General features: G+C 40.4%; 1 protein-coding gene across 5 annotated transcripts in view; it reads right to left on the bottom strand.

The window, feature by feature from the left end:
• HECW2 (HECT, C2 and WW domain containing E3 ubiquitin protein ligase 2) overlaps positions 1–19,118 on the bottom strand; it is a 453,200-nt gene that overhangs the window by 153,305 nt on the left and 280,777 nt on the right. For all 5 annotated transcript variants that reach the window (XM_075317832.1, XM_075317831.1, XM_075317833.1 and 2 more), the window contains 4 exons: positions 14,366–14,466; positions 12,002–13,306; positions 6,581–6,676; positions 458–608 (listed from right to left, as the gene is read on the bottom strand). In XM_075317832.1, coding sequence (XP_075173947.1) covers positions 458–608; positions 6,581–6,676; positions 12,002–13,306; positions 14,366–14,466 — 1,653 coding nt within the window. The remainder of the gene's footprint in view (positions 1–457; positions 609–6,580; positions 6,677–12,001; positions 13,307–14,365; positions 14,467–19,118) is intronic.

Below are 19,118 nucleotides of genomic sequence, written 5' to 3'. Positions count from 1 at the left end.
TTGAGTGTTTTTTGCGTTTCTTTGGATCAACTTGGGCTTCCAAGTATAAACGATATTTAAGCTCTGTCTTTTAGGTCACTTATATCAGCTTTTACTTTATCCTGTGTTACCGTATAGTTATTAATTGGTCACAATAAACTTGCTTCTCTTCATACTAGACTCCAGGGACTAAAGAGGAATGTACTTGGGGTAATGAAACCCAGCTGAGTAAGCAATTGTTTTGGAAATTGCATTGTGAGCTATCCATATATTGATTGTTACTATGTCTCATCAATCTCCTGTTATAGTGTCTTAGCTTCCCTAGTTATTCACAGTCTGATCGCTTGTGAACTAGAAGATGAGATATGAAATTCTGTAATGTTACTTTAAGTAAAATACATATGAAAAATGTAGATACCGTATATTGTAAAATTCATCAAATGTTAATGGTAATTTGAATACACTGCACACATCTTACCGTCTATTGAGCTGCTCCATTTGCTGAATAGAATTGGATCTCTGTAAAATCTGTGGCGCTGGAGGAGCTGTAGGACGCTGCCATGTGGTTGTACGATTTACATGATCCACATAAAATATTCTACCATGACTGTCGATTCTCGCTTCCCAATCTGAAATCGGAAATTATAACAATTACAATTGAAAGCAGTTTTCTAAAAAAATCTATAAAAATATTAGTTAATATTACCAAGTCTCCTGCACAGCTCTAACACTACTTCCGGGTCCGTTTATTAAACCTCATACATATTCACTGCTTCTCCTGCCCGCCGTCAGTTCCACCGTCACTGAATGGTTGCAGTCAGACCACACCCCCACCCTGTGTGGCAGCGTCTGTGATTGTTTGGAATGACACACGCTGTCTGAGTACCTACAGTGTAAAAATAAATAAATAAATCGGAGTAGGGTCCCCCCATATTGTGATACCCAGTACACATAAAATATACGGCTACAGGCTGCAGCCCCCAGCCGTGTGATTTTCTTGGCTGTGTATCAAAATAAGAGTGATCCTATGCAGCTTTTGTTTTGTTTAAATGAATCATTTAAAAAAATGGCTGTGCGGTCCCCACCAATTTTGATACCCAGCCATGATAAAGCCAACAGCTGGGGGTGGTATTCTGAGGCTGGGAAGGCCCATAGTTTTGGGTCTCCGGTCTCCCCAGCCTAAAAAAAGGAGCCTGCAGCCAGCCAGATTGTCGCATCCAATAGATGCAACAACCCGTCACTTTACCCGGCTCTTCCCGATTGCCCTGGTGCAGTGGCAATTGGGGTAATATAAGGTGTTAATAACAGCTCACAGCTGCCACTAAACCTTAAATTAGTAATGGAAGGTGTCCGTGAGACCCCACCATAACTAATGCTGTAAGTGAAAAAAATAAATACAAACACCAAAAAAAATCCTTTAGTTGAAATAAAAACAGAGAAAACTACCCTCTTTCTCCAATTTATTAACATATCAAGCACTCATGTAATACACAGGAGGACCCATGACAATCCTGGCTCTGCTACATCCTGAAGACACAGCGCGCGGACACAGAACATGACTGCATGCTGTGGCTTCAGGCAGATTCTGACTGAGCTGCAGTTGTGAGAGGTAACGTCACTTAGTTTATCTGCGTTCACAGCTGGAGGTTCCCACGGTACCCCACCTGTGACCGGAGATAAACTGACCTCAGGTGACCTCATTGAACTCAATGACCTGAGATCAATCAGACGTGTATCTTCTGGCAGAAAACAGTGTTTTTTTGCCAAGAGATGCTGATATGATGCTGAAATTTATTCACCAAAATCCTGCACGAACACTGCATCTCCTGGCAAAAAAATGCATCAAAACACGATGCAGTTTTGATGTGATATTTTGCCAGGAGATGCAGATTTGGTGCTGAAAGTTATACACCAAATTCCTGCACCAAATCTGCATCTTGTGGTAAAAAAACCCCGCATCTAAACGTGATGTGTTTTTTTTTGCCAGGAGATACAGATTTGGTGCAGGAATTCAGTGTACAAATTTCAGCACCAAATCTACAACTCTTGGCAAGTTTTGAAATTGATGCGATATTGATGTGTTCTTTTGCCAGAAGATGCAGATTTGGTGCAGGAATTTGGTGTATGAATTTGCACCAAATCTGCATTTCTTTTAAAAAAAACGCACAAAAACAGTTTTGAAACCGTTTTGGTGCGGTTTTCTGACATGAGATGCAAATTTGATGCTGAAATGTCTGCACCAGATTTGCATCTTCTGGCAGAAAACTGCACCAAAACAGCTTCATTATTTTTGCAAAGAAATGCAGATTTGGTGCAAATTTATACACTAAATTCCTGCACCAAATCTGTATCTTCTGGCAAAAGAACGCATCAATATTGCATCAAAACCTCATCGCGTTTAGATGTGTTCTTTTGCCAGAAGATGCAGATTTGGTGCAGGAATTTGGTGTATGAATTTCAGCACCAAATCTCCATCTCCAGGCAAAAAAACCCCCACAGTTTCTGCCAAGAGATGTAGTTCTCATTGAACTGAATGAGTTCACCTGAGGTGAGGTCACTGGGTTCAATGAGGTCACCTGAGGTCAGTTTACCTACGGTCACAGGTGGGGTGCTATGGGACCCTTTGGCTGTGACCACAGATAAACTAAGCTTACAGCTGCGGTTCAGTCAGTCTGTGCCTGAAGCCATAGCGTGCGGTCATGTTCTGTGCCCGTGCACTAAGTCTTCAGGATGTAGCATAGTCGGCATTGTCATAGAACCTCATGTGGATTACGTTGGAATTTGGTGTTTGGGGTTAATAAATTGGAAAAAGACGGTGGGTTTTTTTGTATTTCACTTCAAATAAAGGATTTTTTGTATTTATTTCTTTTCAGTTATAGTATGGGAGTACTCAGACACAATCCATTAATAATCTAGGGCTTAGTGGCAGCTGTGAGCTGTCATTAACCCCTTATATTACCCAACTGCCACCACACCAGGGCAATCGGGATGAGCTGGGAAAAGTGCCTGAATTGTTACATCTAATGGATGTGACAATTCTGGGTGGCTGCAGGCTGCTATTTTTAGGCTGGGGGGGAACAATAACCAGGGACCTCCCCAGCCTGAGAATGACAGCCCCCAGCTGTCAGTTTGATCATGGCTTGGTATCAAAATTGGTGGGGATCGCACATTGGGTTTTTAAATAATTTATTTAATTTATTTAAAAATAAGTCACATAGAGTCCCTTGTATTTTTATACACAGCCAAGATAAGCACATGGCTGAGAGCTACAGCCTGTAGCTGTATGCTTTATCTGCCCTGGGTATCACAATATGGGGGACCCTACACAAATGTATTTATTTATTTTTACACCACTATAGAGATAGCGTGTGTGATTCCAACCAATCACAGCACAGACACTGTCACACAGGGTGGGGGCGTGGTCTGTCTGTAACCAATCACAAATGCTGGGACTGACAGTGAATATGTATGGGAATTAATGAGCGGACCGAGATGTAGTGTTACAGCCGCGAGGGAGACACGGTAAGTATAACGGTCCCTCTCTAATTTCCCTAGCCTTTCTACCACCATTTTACAACATGTTTGAGTCCCCATAGGGGTTCGGGGTCCAGCAGATGTTCAGGTTCAAGTCTGGTCTCAGTGAACCCGAATATCTGTGTGTTCGCCCATCTCTGTCTCTATCTAAGAAGCGTTCGTCCAGGATTACATGAAAAAGATTTGCTATTTTGTCAGAAATAGAGCAATGACCTTTGTCCAGACCTTTGTCTTTGTGCTGGTATTGAAATTCTCCATTGTCCAGACCCCTGTTCAGGGGCCGGTATTGCCGATCAATTGGTTTAACCCCTTAAGCCCCCGGGCGTTTTGTTTTTTTCCTCTCTTTCTTCTGAGAGCCGTAACTTTTTTATTTCTTCATCAATCTTGCCATATAAGGGCTTGTTTTTTGTGGGACGAGTTGTAGTTTTAAATGAAACAATATGTTTTACCATATAGTGTACTGGAAAACAGCAAAAGAATTTCAAGTGTGGAAAAACTGCAAAAAAAAGTGTGATCGCACAATAGTTTTTGGGATATTTTATTCACCATGTTCACTATATGGTAAAACTGATGTGTTGCTGTGATGTTTGAGGTCAGTGCAAGTTTGAAGACACCAAACATGAATAGGTTTACTTGTATCTAAGAGGTTACAAAAATTCACATGTTGTCCAAAAAAAGTGGCGCACGTTTTGCGCCATTTTCCAAAACACGTAGCGTTCTCATTTTCCGGTATCTATGGCTCAGTGATGGATTATTTTTTGCGTCTCGAGCTGACATTTTTAACGGTAACATTTTTGTGGAGATACTACGTTTTGATCGCCTGGTATTGCATTTTGCGCAAAATTTGCAGTGACCAAAAAAGCGTAATTTTGGCGTTTGGAATCTTTTTGCCTCTACGCCGTTTACCGATCAGATTAATTGATTTTATATTTTGATAGATCGAGCATTTCTGAACGCGGCGATACTAAATATGTGTATATTTTTTTAACCCTTTAATTTTCAATGGGGCGAAAGGGGGGTGATTTGAACTTTTAGGTTTTTTTATTTCTTTTAATTTTTTAAACTTTTTTTTAACTTTATTTTTTAATTTTACTAGGTCCCTTAGGGGGCTATATGGATCAGCTGTCTGATCGCTCTTCCATATCTCCAAATCACAGCTACAGAGCTTAGATCTGCAGATATGGTGCTTTACTTTCAATGCCGACACTATGCCGACATTAAGACAAAGTGACTCCTGTTAGCTACAGGTGCCATCACATGACCCTGTGCTACCATGGCAACCACTGGATGTCACATGATCACGTCACGTGACTTCCGATGGCGATGAGGTAAGTTATCATAATGGCGGTGCGCATATACATCTCGCTGCCAGATTTTGGCAGCGAGATGTAAGGGGTTAATAGTCGCGGGTGGAACGCAATTCCACTGGCGAATAGCAGGCACACATGTCAGCTGTTGAAATCAGCTGATATGTGTGCGGATCGCCATGGCCTGCCTGCGGCAGGGGACGGGGATTAACCTCACACGATCCATGACATACCCAGTACGTCATGGGTCGCTAAGAGGTTAAAGGGGATGTCCATGTTAGACATTTACACTGAACAAAAATATAAATGCAACACTTATGTTTTTGCTCCCATTTTTTATGAGCTGAACTTAAAGATAAATCTTTTTCTATGTACACAAAAAGCCTCCTGATGTCTAGTCAGCATCTTGATATGCCGCACCTGTAAGGTGGATGGATTATTTCGGCAAAGAAGAAGTGCTCACTAACACACATTTAGACAAATTTGTGAACAATATTTAAGTAAAAAAGGCCTTCTGAGTATATAGAAAAAGTCCTAGATCCAGCTCATACAAAATGAAGGAAAAAACAAGAGTTGCGTTTATATTTTTGTTCAGTGTATGTGTTCTGCAGCCTTCACATTCTCTGTAAAATGGAAAATAGAGAACTTTGGAAGTGCAGCCATATTTCCATTCCAGGAGCATAAGGCAAGACTCTCAAAATAGGTGCGAGTCTTAATATTAGATTTGCATTTGTCAAACATGTATAGCATAGCTCATGGATATGAGAATACTCTTTTAGATGTGGCAATGTTTTAACCCTGGACAATACTTTTCCATATAAGACATTTGTCAGCTTGTTAAAGAGGACCGGTCACTTGTGCAAAAAATTATCTCTTAAAAATATCTAGCACAAATTCCCTAATCTCCCCTGATTTTACTGTTTTTTTTGTTCTGCACTGCCTCACTACACTGCAGAGATATTCACATTTGTTTCTTCTGGAGCGCAGTATGTGAAATCTCTGCCTGCAGACCAACTGCCATTTCTCTGTTAGGGGCATGTGCTCTTACTACTCCCTCCCACATGCTGCCAAACACAGCTCAGCAGCGGATCTGCCAGTCTAGCATTCCCAAGCTGTGATTGGCAGCATGTAGGAGGGAGGGGTGAAGGGGCAAGCCCACAAAGAAGGCTGAAGGAACGCTCAGTTGCAATAAAAGCAGAGATTTCACAGACTGCACTCCAAAAGCAACAAATGTGAACATCTCGGCAATCGAACGATGCAGTGAAAAGAGCATCAGAATCATGGAGGCCTAGGGATTCTCAGCAGGTATATACCTCAATTTTGGGCAAGTGACTTGTCCTCTTCAAAGCTGTATACCACTAACATTTTTTCTGTCAATCATTTCTTCATTTCTTAGTTAGCGGAGTGGCTGTCAATATGACAGATATGACAGCTTACACAGGGATTCCTTTTTTCAGACTCACATTTCGAAGGCGCTATATTGTATACTAATAAAACTGTAAGAAGCCTGAATGACAACATCAGAGCTGGCATATGGCCGTCACACAGCTTTCCGATGATAACTGGGATTAAATTGCAGTACTGTGTTTTTTGGAAGTTAGATAGGGGATCTTGAAATATTGTCATCTACAGCTAGAACAAGAAGTGATTGACAGGAAAAAAAATAATAAAACACTGTAGGAGTCATTTTATGTAATATCTTCATAGTACTAATAATGGTAACAAAAAAAAAAATAAGTTGGAATGAAATAATATCTCACTAGGTGGTAAAGCTTCATCTATTCTCTGGTATCTGCTGACATCTTGGCGGACTGAAGGAAGTGACCGCAATGGTTGATGGCCATTCACTTGGGAACCTGCGGCATAACAGAATATTAAAAAGAATTTCCCACTAAGCAGAAAAAAAGTCCCTAGTTTTATTTGGTTACAAAAAATGCTAATGCTCGATTCTTATCACCTATTATGTGCAATTTTCTGCTGTGCCTTAAAGCTTTGGTATGTGTCATATAATGATCTCTTTAAAACTACTGGTTGTACAGCCCTAATTACTGCGCTAATTACTGAACAAAACAAAACAATTCAGCAGGAAAAATAGAAACCAAAGAATAAAACATTTAATTCTGTTTAATGCAGAGAAATTTCTTTACCAAACAAACGATAGTCTGGGTTTTCTGGCAGCGTGCCATGTTTTGTGCTCTAAATTATTCTAGAAGTGTCTGTGGCTAGAACAAATGACATTAGGGGAGACATTTAACACCTTCCTGCCAAGTGCAATTTTTATTTTTACTAATGACAAATTGACCTAAGGCATATCGTTTATTATTTCATTTAAATAGGACCTTTCCCAAGTTTGAGCTTGTTAAACTGGCCACATCATGGAAATAATGGCTGCATAGCTAAATAAAACCTAGTTATTAAAAAAGTTGTCCAGTTACCAAAACTGATTTTTTTTCTTCTCCTAAATCTTGCTATTATGTGCCTCTCCACACATCTATTATGTTATTTTAGCAATATTACCTTTTATCATGCTGTAGCAGCACATCCTCATTGCTGGCTCCAGCTCTGATGGGGTTAAACTCTCTCGACTTACTGGGTTCAGTTTCTACAACTTCCATGATCCTTTTCGGTGGCATGTAGGCCTGTATCTAACACACCACTCAGCACTCCACCCAAACTCCTCCCTGCCCTCTTCCCTGTCTCTGCATGTTATGGCAGAACTGAGAGAAATCACATCAGTAACACAGCAGCAGCTCCAAGCTTTGCTCAACCAGAGGAAGAAACCGTCTATCTTCTGCTCGTTCTGATATAGGTCATAGTTTGCGTATACAGAAATTATGATTGGCCGGCGCAACATGTGAAAAAAATAAATAGTTGAAAAAAAAAAATAATGACATGCGAGTGCTTTTTCCCCTCTTGCCTTGTCTCCTTCTGTCATCCGTATCATCCATGTGGCATGCATTTTTAACATGGAGTTTTAAAAGCAGTCAAAAGCTGGAGAGAGAGAGAGAATAGAGAGAGAGAGAATAGGAGAGATACGGAGAGAGAGATACAGAGAGAGATACAGACAGAGAGAGATACAGACAGAGAGAGGGATACAGTCAGAGATAGTGCACTCTACACACACACACACACACACACACACACACACACTATGCTCTGCACTCTATAAACACTGTGTTCTGCACTCTACACGCACACACTGTACTCAACTTTCACACACACACACACACACTCTGTACTCTGCACTCTACACACACACACACACTGTGCTCTGCACTCTACACACACACACACACACACACACACTGTGCTCTGCTTACACACACTGCGCTCTGCTCATTCTCCCCCCCGTGCGATAACTTACTCACCCAACGTGACTCCTCCTCTCCCTCCTGGTGCCGGCACGCACACTGCTGCAAGATGGGTAAGTGAACTCTCCTCTTGATGCTGGGCTGTGACGTGCGGTAGTCACCGCCCACAGCCCAGTCACTCAGGATCAGAGGCAGCTGCTGATGTAACGTCACCTTTCAGAGCCCGGACGTTGACGTGACATCAGTGGATGCCAGACGCCACAGCACCTGAGGGTCCTGTGACTAGCACTAAGCAAGCAGATAGAGCCGCTCAGTGCCAGAACTGGAAATAGAAGGTAATTAAAAAGAGACTTATAATAGGGATTTAAATTGAGAGTGAAAAATTAAAAAAATAGGTGAACCACCCCTTTAAATTGTGTTTTTTTTTGTAACTGGGCGCGTGTACTTCTTTCCATGTATGATGTTGACCAATGATGAGCAGGAAATGTCATGCAGGGGAAATAAGAACATGCCCCCAGAAGGTCACAAGAATATGTTTTCTCCAATGAGATGTAATGATAATACACCCTGATCTCATCCTTGACCTCTTCAGTTACTATACCCTAATTTTCTCTGGACAATGCTGTGGCAAAACAAATTGGGAATGAGGTTTGGGCTTTCAAAACGTCTATTTATTTTAAAATATGGTATTAGAAGGTTTTAATTGATGCTGGTGAACCTGCAATCTACTAGCAATTATTTCAATATAACTAAATAGCAGCATGCTACAATTACGATATTAGCAAGCCGTTTACCGTATTTATAGGGTCACTAACTACGGTAATTCTAACTCCTCTAGTAAATAAGATCAGGAAGAAAAAAAAAAAAAACTATCCTAGAAGTACATTATTGGAAATAAGAACTTTGGTACTTGCGTCCAGACCTAATTATAGGGAATACATTTCACTAAAGATACACTAATAGCATCTCCTATATAAATTCCAAGGCAATTGAAATAGTAACCATCTAACAACATCTGGGAAACGAATATCACATTTGGGGCTTGTGCCCGAGTGTTGCAAATATAACCAGATTGTAATGATCAGTACATTCATAAAGTGTGCAATTTAGTAGTAGTTTAGTATAATATGAAATGATATTCAGAATATTATTAATATCTGAGTTCTTTACTCAAATCTTACTAGTATAATTTGATAATACAAGGCTGTTAATTAATAAAAAAAACCTGGCATAGAAGCTAAATAATCCGATAATTAAATACTAAAAAATATAATTAACACTTAGAACATACAGTGGTATGCAAAAGTTTGCGCACCCCTGGTCAAAATTACTGTTATTATGAACAGTAAAGCAACTTGAAGATGAAATTAAAATAAAAAAGTATACATATTTTCATCTTTTACATTTAAAAAATTGCTAGAGATGAGTGAACCTGAACTTTAAAGTTTGGTGTTTGTACCAAACACAGACTTTACAGAAAAATCAGTGTTCGGTTTTGGAGTTTGGGTGTTTTACGAATGCAAACCATTTGATCGAGCATCGCTGAGCTCGGGGACGCTCAGTGAGAGCCACTTTCAGTGTTTGAATGTCTCGCACTGGGGGTAAAATCATTATCAGATGTAGGAAAAAAGATCATCACCTCAGCCACGTGACAAATCAGGTCCTGGAAACTGCAGGTGCACAGATCAGCGGGCCGGCATCCATGTGGCAACAATGGAAAGTAGAAATGTATTGAGGCATGTTGGAAATCAAAAAATGCCAATGCAAACAATATCAGACAAATGTGCCAAATAACACATACATATGGAAAACATCCAAGCATCACATTAGGACTTCTCACTGAGAAGTCCTATTATGATGCCTGGATATTTTCCATATGTATGTCTTTGTAGCGCATTTTTCTGATATTGTTTTTACTGATATTTTTTATTTTGAACATGCCTCAAAAAAATGGAGTTTTAGGATACAGTGCAGGATTTTTTTCTACTTTCCGTTATCGGATGTAGTGTGTACAAGCAAAAAAAAAAAAATTAAAAAACCCTGCTTTCCCCAGGAAGTGTTCTGTTTATGGCTTGCTGTATTTGGGCGGAGAGCCGAAATGGCTAAATCAGTGACTTTCAATGAAGTTCGGGTCAAAGTCCGCGTCCAGAACAGAACTTTATCTAATGCCCGGCTGAACCTGCAGAACCAAACTTTCACGGGTCCGCTCATCCGATCTCTAAAAATAATAAAAGGAAGATGGTCTGATGCAAAAGTTTGGACACCCTTGGAGATTTGTGTGCTCAGATAACATTGACCAACCAAGGTTTCAGACCTTCATTAGCCTGTTAGGGTTATGGCTTGTTTACTACCATGATTAGGAAAGGCTAGATGATGCTAATTTCACAGTTTTATAAAAACATAGCCTCCTCTAACCTTGTGCCAAAACAGCAGCCATGGGTTGTTCTAAGCGGCTACCTAGCACTCTGAAAATGAAAATGGTGGCGGCCTACAAAGCACGAGAAGACTACAAAAAGATAGCAAAGAGTTTACAAGTTACCCTTTCCTCAGTTCGAAATGTAATTAGAAAACAGAAGTAAACAGGAAGAGCTGTGAGAACTGCTAGTAGGATTGCTAGAGGTAAATCTGAATCCCTGGTTTAACTGCAAAAGACCTTCAGGAAGATTTAGCAGACTCTGGAGTTGTGGTATATTGTTATACTGTTCAGAGACACCTGCACAAATATGGCTTTCATGGAAGAGTCATCAGAAGAAAACCCCTCCTGCATCCTCACCATAAAATTCAGATAAATTTCAGGGTCAGAAGTACGCAAAAGAACATTTAAACAAGCTGATGCATTTTGTAAACAAGTCCGGTGGACCAATGAGGTTAAAATAGAACTCTGTGGCCACAATCATCAAAGGTACAGTTGAAACCAGAGGTTTACATACACTATCTAAAAAGAGACATCTGCATGTTTTTCTCACTATCTGATATGAAATCAGAATTATCCTTCCCCATTTTAGGTCAATTAGGAACCAAAATTATTTATATTCGCCAAATTACTTTCTGCAAGGTCAAGTCTACATACGTTAAGAGTATTATGCCTTTAAACAATATGGGACAACCCATATGATAATGTCATGTCTTTGGAAGCTTCTAATAAGTTTATTGGAAACATCTAAGTTAATTAGAGACACATCTGTGGACATATTTTAATACAGACCTGAAACACATTGCTTCTTTGTGTAGCATCATGGAAAAGTCAAAAGTAATCAGCCAAGATCTTAGGAAAAGAACTGTGGACTTGCACAAGATTTTTTGATATGATATTCAACACGCACAATGTACAATGAGTGAAAATATAGTTTCATACTATATGTCATTATGAACATGACAATAACAAATGTGCTGTTTTTGTGTGTTTTTTTAAAATGCAATTTTATATATATTTCACTAAATATTTTTGTTTAACACTTTGTTTTTACAATACTTACTAGTCCTACAAGGGGACTTAAATATGAAATTTTTTGACAGCGTATCAAGTTCCACCTCTGTTGGGATCTGATAGTCTGAAGTTTATGGCCATTTCTAAGGTTTCCTTATTGCCATCTCATCCCCTGCACTCTGTCATTCCTGACAGAGGGAGCAATATTCCTCTGTCAAACTCCTAACATACTGCAATCACTATTGACAGCAGTATTTGAGGGGTAAAAGTGTTGGGATCACAGATAGTTGTGGTCAGAGTACACGTAAAGGGAAAACTGTTGTGTATAACAGCCGGCTCCTGCTGGGCATGGTGTGGGCACACTTACACAATTTAATTTTATAGATAGGTTACATTATTTTACATTATTATTAATTGCAATATGTAACTTCCAAATGCCTTACCTGCTGTGGCACCTTCACTTTCCAAAGTACTCTGTAAAATATCCCTTGATGCTGCCTGTGCTCCACCAGACTCCTCATCCTGAGTGTGTTGCCTACTCGAAGAAGCAGTTTGTGTGTTCCTTCTCTGCCAAATTTCTTCTGCCCCATCATCTTCACATGATATTTCTGCTCCACTTTGATCTCCATCTTTGTTTCTGTTGATGCTCACAGTTGGAAGGGAACAAGGGTTGCATAGGGAACCCGGCACCTCTAAATCATTGGACAGCCCAGAATCAAATACAGATGCCCCACATCCATCAAAATTTGCGTAAAGTGCAGGGCTTTCTGAGCTGTCCACAGATGAAGAATATGTACTTTGTGTAAAACTTCCAGAAGAAACATTAAAATCAAAAATAACACCTCTTCCCTCATTATTTGTCCTTCCTTCAACCACACCACTAGCTTCACAGGAAGTTTGTAAATGATTTGAGCCATGTGCTCCCAATTCCGACTCTACCTGAGAAGGTGTACATAACATAGGTTCAGATACATCTGTGTCACTTGTCCTGGCATCAGTAGTTTCAGGCACCTCCCCATTTACATGTGATGATTCATGTATTCCCTCACAAATGCACAATGTGGTGTCCGTGTCCTCCACAGCACTAACTTCCGCACTGTCGATATCCCCTCCAACTGCTCCCAACATTGGCTGTTCTGTATGAGAAGCCTGAGCGTTACACCCTGAGATCGCAGAGGCTTGTAAATTTCCTTCTGAATTTTCAGAGTTGCTATGTTCTTCTTGATGTGAAGAAGCATTAAAATAACCGTCATTGTTTCCATTAGTACTACAGTTTAATACAAGCCCACCTTCTTCTAGTAATGGCGAATGACACATGACATCTTGCAGAAATTCATGATCTTCTTCATCTGAATCAATGTGAAGCATGGCATTCAGTCTTGTATCAGTGGGAAAACTGCTTCTAAGCTTTGGTGAAGCTCCGAGTGGACGATCACATGTGACAGAGGTGGTGGCACAAGGTTTAGCATTATTGTTATTCTGTTCAAGTGCATCAAGGTAATCATTTAGAGAGTCCTGACGATTTCGAATAGGTGATGTCCGTGAAGAAGAGCTAGCTGCCTCATTACAGTTCAACTCAATAGTGATGCCTGATCTTACCCCATCTAGTAAAGAATTGGCATGAAGAGGGCCATTGGAATAAGAGGGTGAATCATGACCTGCAGGGCTATCTTCATCATCAGAAGGTGTACCAAGATCTCCATTAATATTGTTGGCGAATAAAGTGCCGACTGCCTCAGGAGAAGCATCTGTGAAAAAATATTGAAAATTAAGTATTACCATACTAGTAATATCACTATGAAATATAGTATATATAATATAAAAAAATGAAATAAGCTTTCTGTCACCACATGCTTTAAGATTATTATTAAAGAGGTAGACCAAGGAGTTAAAATAAGTATTCACATGAACATAGCTTAGATGGCAACATAGGGGAGACCAGGGAGTGATTATGGTGCTTTCCGCGGGCTGGGAAGACGCATGTAAATCTGGAGAGATAAAGCTGCAGGGGGAATCTACTTAGATAGTATGTGGTGATGCAGAGCAGCGTTGCTGAGGGGAGACTGACTATGACAATGCTCTGCCGTCTCTGCTGCTTGCTCAACACATGACAGTACCTTACATTACATATACACTGTCATGTCTTGTACAGCCACTAATCACAGACTGTATGTGCAAACCTTCTTTGGGACATGTCAAGGAGCATGAAGGAACACTATGGCTACCACAAAGTAGGAGTAAATTAGGAATCAGAGATCCCCAGTGGACAGGGGCGAGATGTGGGGGACAAAGCAAAGCTGGAATACGCAGGACCTGCAGCTTGGCAGGGTTAGTCATGCCACCTTACATCAGACTGAATGGAAGGAGATGTTATCAAAGGGCTAGCTGTTTATAGAAGCCAGGAGCAGACCACCTTCCCTGATCTGTAACGTAATATCCCTGAACAGAGGGGGAGCATGAAGGAGCAAACTCTGCATAAATAAACCTAATTAGCAGATATTATGATTATTATAGTTTACAAAGGTATTTCAATGTCAATACTTTTTTTTTTATCTCCCCAGACTTTCCCTTTAAGCTGCACAGAATTTCTTGTAAGCAAATATGAAAAGACAATGATCCCACCATCATCATTATGAAGCTATATGAGTTTATGGAAAACTTACTTTGGTTAATTTCATGGGATTGTATCACTGTTTCACAATCTAATAAATTGTAAATCCAAGTTTAAATTGAAACTTAGGAATCTTTGACTATTATGCCAGTTTATAAGCAATACTTCAAAGATGGCGTATATCACATTTCCTTACCATCATGAACTGATGAGGTCATTTCTACTTTAAACTGTAAATATCCGCTTACATGATCAGTTGGGAGTCTTCTACCCAGATTATAGCTTAGGACCTGGTCACTGAAAGGAGAGAGAAGGTAACTATGTCTCATGTCTATGATCTTCACCATTTACAACTATCTGTGCAATAAAAATGTTCAGGTTAAATCTGCAGATTCTTTTATTCTTTGGTCTGTGTTGACGATACATCATGCTCTAATTATTCCTATAAGAGATCCATACAAATTAACTACTATTAGAATACACTAACAAAATATTGCATTATTCTAAAAAGGAAATACACATCATGGGACTAAAGGCTGTGGACACCTTTGAAATGAAAACAATGTTTTTCTATATACGTATATGTTAATGATTCCATTTAGTTACATAGTTCATACAGTGGGAAAAAAAGACACATCCATCAAGATCAAGCTATTAACCTGCACTCTGCAATCTACATTATTGTCATCATTTCTAGACTTCCTGATATGCAGTTTGCAACCTGATCCACGTTTCAGATTTACTTTTGAAGGAGTCGAAGTGTCTCTCCCAATAATGAATTCTGGATGTGAAATCTGTGTATCCAGAGTGCAGTTTTCTACACTTGCTTTCAGTGGCATAACTAGAGTTCGATTGGCACCAATGCAAAATTTGGACCTGGCCCCCTCATATGTTGTTCAGATGTATGTGCCCTGGTAGAGTTCTAATAAAGACATACGAGTTGTCCTTCCCCCATTATGTAGTAATGTCCACCATGCTGTTCTAATGTAGACATCCTGGTCTCCTTCCTGGTAAATATGTCCCCCCCATCCTGGTATATATGACCCCCCCTTCCTGGTAAGTATCCCCCATCCTGGCCCATCCTGGTAAATATGTCCCCCATCCTATATATATTTTATATTATATATATATATATATATATATATATATATTTTCCCCCATCATAGGTGTATTATAAATCAAAATTACCCTTAAAAACAATTTTTATTAGATTAATATTAAAATTCTAACCAGGGGTATAACTTAGTGAACATTTCTAAAATTTTCCCAAACTCAAAGTGCACAGTAAAGGAGAAAGATGATACTGACCCTGTTCGAGTCACTCCCTCCAGTACGCTACCTGTCAGCCGAGGTCGGCACATTATATTGTGCAATGGCGCCCCCGCTCACCATAGACTTACCCTGCCTATCCCTGTATATCCCTGACGAAAAATGTGCAGTGCCTAATAAAGTGCCATAGTAATACAATAAAATGCACAGTGCTGATGTCAATAGACAAAAAGTTCAGCACATACAGGGTAAGTAAAATTAGAGGATAATTATCACTTTTCAAATGGATAATATAGATGAAATGCAAGTCTGGAGCCTCTCATGGACAAAAACACCTCAATGCATTTCCCCTTCCTTTTGTTTCATCAGGAGGTCGATGAGAATGCCCTATTCTATGGGTTGATCGCCATAAAAATCTCAAAGGTCAAGATTAAAAAAAGCCAGTTACCAGCATGGTGATCAGCAATAAATCCAGCTCCCAGCACAATGGTTGCACATCACATGGAGGTGATATCCAATATAATATTTCCCCATCATAGTAAATATGTCCCCTATTTTGGAATATATGTTCCCCATTTTGGTAAAGTGTCCCATTGTGGTAAATATGTCCCTCATCCTGGTAAATATGTATCCCATCCTGGTATATATGTTTTCTATCCTGGTATATATGCTCTACATTATTGTATATATGTCCCCTATCCTCGTATATATCTCACCCATCCTGGTATATCTGCCCCGCATCCTGGTATATATGTTCCCATCTTGGGTCCTCCTGGTAAATATGTACCCATCCTGGTATATATGTTCTCTTCCTGGTATATATGTCTCCGTTTTGTCTCCAACACAAGAAAAAGCAAACAAACAATGTACTCACCCTTCTTGGCTCCCACATTTTATGGTGTCCTCCTCTGTAGCCACCGCACAGTGGTCGGCATACGTGCTATAGCTTGCATGACATCACTGTCATATGTTGCAGCCAGTCATGGGGACGCCGATGTCAGCTGACGGCCACTGTTTGGCCGGCAGTGTGTATCAACGTACAGGGACCCGGCGAGTCCCTGTGCCGCAATACATTTCAGTTGGATGTGCGCTCTCAGATTCATATCCAGATGAAGCAACAGGCACTAGGGTCGACGGGCTCCCTGCACTCCCGGTTGCAACCCCTGCAACTGTTCCACCCTTGTTTACTTTTATAAACAAGTTCAGCTTTAATATTGTATTTATTTCCTGTTCATGTATTTTCCTTAAGTATAACCCGTTTTCTCTGACCTCTCACAGGCTGTAACTGATTTTATATCACTCGACTCTGTGGATATTTGGGTAGAACCTCTTTGCCTTACTTGCTTCTATCTCCAATTTTGAGAGATGCAAATGGAAAAAGGGCCATGGAGCCTCTGTTAGGAATCTCGACACAGAAAATAGCAAGATATCCCTCTGGGAAGGACCTAGCCAAGGAGTGGCTCTTTTTAGGAGACCACCATAACCACCATATTAAGTGGCCCTTTCAGTCAATATCCAACTCTTTGACAAGTTATTTTCTGTGTCGAGACTTCTAACAGAGGCTCCACTGACCTTTTTTGATTTGCATACTTCCCAGGGGGCAATGCACCAAGGATTTCACTGTGTTGAGCACTTTTGATGGCTGCCGGCAGTATTTTCTCTGGCTGGTCTCCCTGAGATCAGTGATTGTTTTGTTTTGCTGGTCTACTAGGCATTGCTCCCACCTAGCCAGAATCCTACTCCACACTGATGAGGGGCAATACCCCAAAACAGCTGTCTGTGGATGGATACCTGGCCTTGGTATTTCCCTTGTCATATCTTTAAACTTGTCAAAAAGTTGGATATTGACTAAAAGGGCCACTTAATATGGTGGTTATGGTGGTCTTCTATAAAGAGCCACTCCTTGGCTAGGTCCTTCCCGGAGAGATATCTGGTTATTTTCTGTGTCGAGACTCCTAACAGAGGCTCCACTGACCTTTTTTCATTTGCATACTTCCCAGGGGGCAATTCACCTAGGATTTCCCCATGTTGAGCTCCTTTGATGGCTGCCGGCAGTGTTTTCTCTGGCTGGTCTCCCTGAGAGCAGGGATTGTTTTGTCTTGCAACTCTGAGAGATGAAATAGATGGAAGACAAGGGTTATTCCGCGCTGTCAGAAGATCACTGAAGATCGATGGAGATTAAAACATCTGATTCTATTGTTTAAAACAATAAAATCAGATGTTTTAATCTTCATCGATCTTCAGTGATCTTTTTCTGGCAGCGCGGATTAACCCTTTTCTTCCATCTACTTCATCGCTATCTTCCTGGGTTCTGCAGCCGCCATCCTTATTACGTGGTTTTAGTGGTTGTGTCTATAACATAATCACAACACAGGTTAGTGCACCTATTTAAATCTTTTTTGGTACCACCAGATAAGACACCATTTGCGCCCCCATTTCCTCTCTTTGTCTTTTCAGTTTTGAGGCCTAAGACACACAGCATGAAAATTGGAGCGAGTGGAATGCGATAAAACATCGCATTCCACTCGGTCCAATATTAGCCTATGTGTCAGCACCCATGAGCGATTATTTTCTCAGCCCTAATCGGACCGAGAAAACAATCGCAGCATGCTGCGACTCCAACGCGATCCTAGATTCTCTCGCACCCATTCAAGTCTATGGAGCGAGAGAAAAATCGCACTCCACTCGCAATATACCGGTGTACCGTGAGTACAGGGCGAGAATGGCCATAGCCGGCAACGGAGGAGAGAGGGAGATAAATCCCTCCCTCCCCTCTGCAGCTCCAGCCCTCCCCTCCTCAAAACCAGCCCGCCCCTCCTCAGTGACGGCCCGCCCCCCGCAGCTGTGGTCCGATCGCATGATCGGACCTGAATCTCAGTGACACTCACATGACACTTGGCTCCTGCTGTGCTGCCAGCGTGAGCCGAGTGTCATGCAAGGATCGCAGTAGATCCCCGTGTAGCCCCGGCCTTACAACGTAACTTTGATAGATGGGAGTAAGAGAGTACAGAAAGCTATCAAAACTCTGCAGGAGTTAGGCAGAATTTGTGACATTTTTTCCAAATCACTTAGCTACAGTACATGAAGGACTTACAGTCACTGCAACAGAAAAATAGTAGAAAAGGTTAATAAAGACTATTTAGAAAGTTGGTTAGCTTTGATTTTAATAAATCTGCACAGTCTGCACAATGTTTCAAAGTTAGAATAATCATTTTTCATGATTTTTATCTAGTCAAATTTAACAGCACAACATTTGCTGCAGATTACTTTCTATAGTGGTATATATTTTATTTATCTTTGGTTATTTAGATTTTGTAATGAAAGTTATATTATTAACCTTACTTTAATGTTTTGGATGTATTTTGTTATATAAAAGGTTTTATGAAACTCAGTCTTGTAAAAATCTTGTTTTTGTGTTCAGTGAGATATTGATTAACATCTTGTTGCTTTTCAATTACAGTGCCTACAAGTAGTATTCAACCCCCTGCAGATTTAGCAGGTTTACACATTCGGAATTAACTTGGCATTGTGACATTTGGACTGTAGATCAGCCTGGAAGTGTGAAATGCACTGCAGCAAAAAAGAATGTTATTTCTTTCTTTTTTTTTAATTGTGAAAAGTGTATTCAGAGGGTCATTTATTATTCAACCCCTCAAACCACCAGAATTCTGTTTGGTTCC

Source organism: Anomaloglossus baeobatrachus, chromosome 7 (assembly GCF_048569485.1).
Source record: "Anomaloglossus baeobatrachus isolate aAnoBae1 chromosome 7, aAnoBae1.hap1, whole genome shotgun sequence".
Classification (NCBI taxonomy): domain Eukaryota; kingdom Metazoa; phylum Chordata; class Amphibia; order Anura; family Aromobatidae; genus Anomaloglossus; species Anomaloglossus baeobatrachus.
Note: the sequence above shows the minus strand (reverse complement) of the source record. Positions and strands in the feature narration are given on the sequence as shown.